Source organism: Corvus brachyrhynchos, unplaced genomic scaffold (genome assembly GCF_000691975.1).
Source record: "Corvus brachyrhynchos isolate BGI_N302 unplaced genomic scaffold, ASM69197v1 scaffold122, whole genome shotgun sequence".
Lineage (NCBI taxonomy): Eukaryota > Metazoa > Chordata > Aves > Passeriformes > Corvidae > Corvus > Corvus brachyrhynchos.
Window position 1 is genome coordinate 414023 of NW_008236778.1, and position 1797 is coordinate 415819.

The 1797-nt window shown below is 64.5% G+C and overlaps 1 protein-coding gene across 1 annotated transcript in view; it reads left to right on the plus strand.

Annotated features, from left to right (window-relative positions):
* The window catches only part of LOC103611274 (glucosylceramidase), a 9726-nt gene that overhangs the window by 6594 nt on the left and 1335 nt on the right, over positions 1-1797 (plus strand). Inside the window, exons 4-7 of the mRNA XM_017727846.1 lie at positions 105-238; positions 559-698; positions 751-931; positions 1654-1791. Coding sequence (XP_017583335.1) covers positions 105-238; positions 559-698; positions 751-931; positions 1654-1791 — 593 coding nt within the window. The remainder of the gene's footprint in view (positions 1-104; positions 239-558; positions 699-750; positions 932-1653; positions 1792-1797) is intronic.

Sequence of the window (1797 nt, forward strand, 5' to 3'; positions counted from 1 at the left end):
GCGGTGAGGGCACGGGTGTGTGAGCAGATCGTGGGGTCACCAGAGGTGGCTGTGCCTGTCCCCGCTGCAGGGACACCGTCACCTGATGTTTTCCTGCTCCGCAGGGATTGAGTACAACCTCATCCGGGTCCCCATGGCTTGCAGCGACTTCTCCGTGCGCCCCTACAGCTATGATGATGTCCCTGACGACTACGAGCTGAAGCACTTCAGGCTGGTGGACGAGGATGTGAAGATGAAGGTGGGAGGCTGAAGCCGCTGCCATGGGCACCTTGTCCCCTCTCGCGCCGGAGCTCCTGCGCGTGCTGGGACCCCCATGAGCAGGTGCTGCTGAGCCCCACACACCATGGCAGCCCGTGGGAGCTGGCACCTCCTCTGGGGCATGTCCTGGCGCATCCCAGCTGGCACTGGCAGGGTGAGGAGCCAGGGTGCTGTGCCGTGGGGTGGTGCTTGCCAGCTACCAGTCCCCACTGAGGTCCCTTGAGTTCCTCCCATGCTGGGCCCCGTGGTTTTGGGGAGCTGGAGCTGGAGCTGACCCCGTCCCTCTGCTCCCTCCCGCAGATTCCCCTCCTGCGCCGAGCTTTGGCCATGAGCAAGCGGCAGCTGTTGCTGTTTGCCAGCCCCTGGACTGCCCCAGCCTGGATGAGGAGTAACGGGGACGTCCGTGGGAAAGGCACTCTGAAAGGGCACGCAGGGGACAAGTACCACAAGACCTGGGCCAACTACTTCATCAAGTACTGTCTCTGGAACCAGGCTGGGATGGACAGCGGGGGCACTGGGGAGGGCCCAGGCCCCCACCATCGCCTTCACGGCCGCACAGCAGCGAGATTTCATCGCCCAGGACCTGGGCCCAGCGCTGGCCCGCAGCCCCCACCGCACGCGGCTCCTCATGCTCGACGACCAGCGCATCCACCTCCCACACTGGGCCAAAGTGGTGAAGAGCAGAGCCCCTTCCTTCCCCTCTGCCTCGTGCCCCAGCCCCAGGCTTTATTGGAAATGGAGCCAGCGGCCTCTCCCAGCCCTAGAGAGTGGGAGCAAACCGGGTCTGCCGGAGTGGGAGCCGGAGCTGGCTCCTTCGGGAGCAGCCACCTCTGCATGTGCCCGGCGGGAGTGAGGACAGGAGGTGGCACCCACATCCTGGATCCCTGGATCCTGGCAGTGCTGCTGCCAGCACCTTTTCTGGGCAGAGTTTTGGCTGACGGCTTCCCCGCACAGTGCTCCAAGGGCTGTTTGGGGGGATTACCTTAAACAAGGAAGAAAGAAAGTAAAATGTTCTCCTGCCCCAGCCTCAGGGCAGGCAGCCTGCCCTTCCTTTGCCTCCAGCCATGGCATGGCCACAGGGCTGGACCACCCCAGGGGGGATGTGGAGGGAGGACCAGGCAGCAGCAGAGCCAGGTGGGGGGCAAGGGGTTCACCGAGGGGCAAACCTGGACCCCACCCCCTCAGCACGGCACCCAGCGAGGTGCCAAAGCCATGTTGGGGTGCTGTTGGGGTGCCAGATCCATGCTGGGGTGCTGCTCAAAGGGGTGCAGTGCTGCAGGGAGGGGACAAGAGGTGGCCCTGGGAGACCACACTGGCACATAGAGTCCACGTGTCCATCTCCACGGGCTTCAGGCATGGGTAGCCTCGGGGTGAGGCATCTCGTTTGCTCCCCAGGTCCTGGGGAATGCCACAGCTGCCCGTTATGTGGCTGGCCTGGCGGTCCACTGGTACCTGGATGCCATCGTCCCGCCCGGCTGCAGCCTGGAGGCCACCCACAAGCTCTTCCCTGACCATTTCCTCCTCTACACGGAGGCCTGC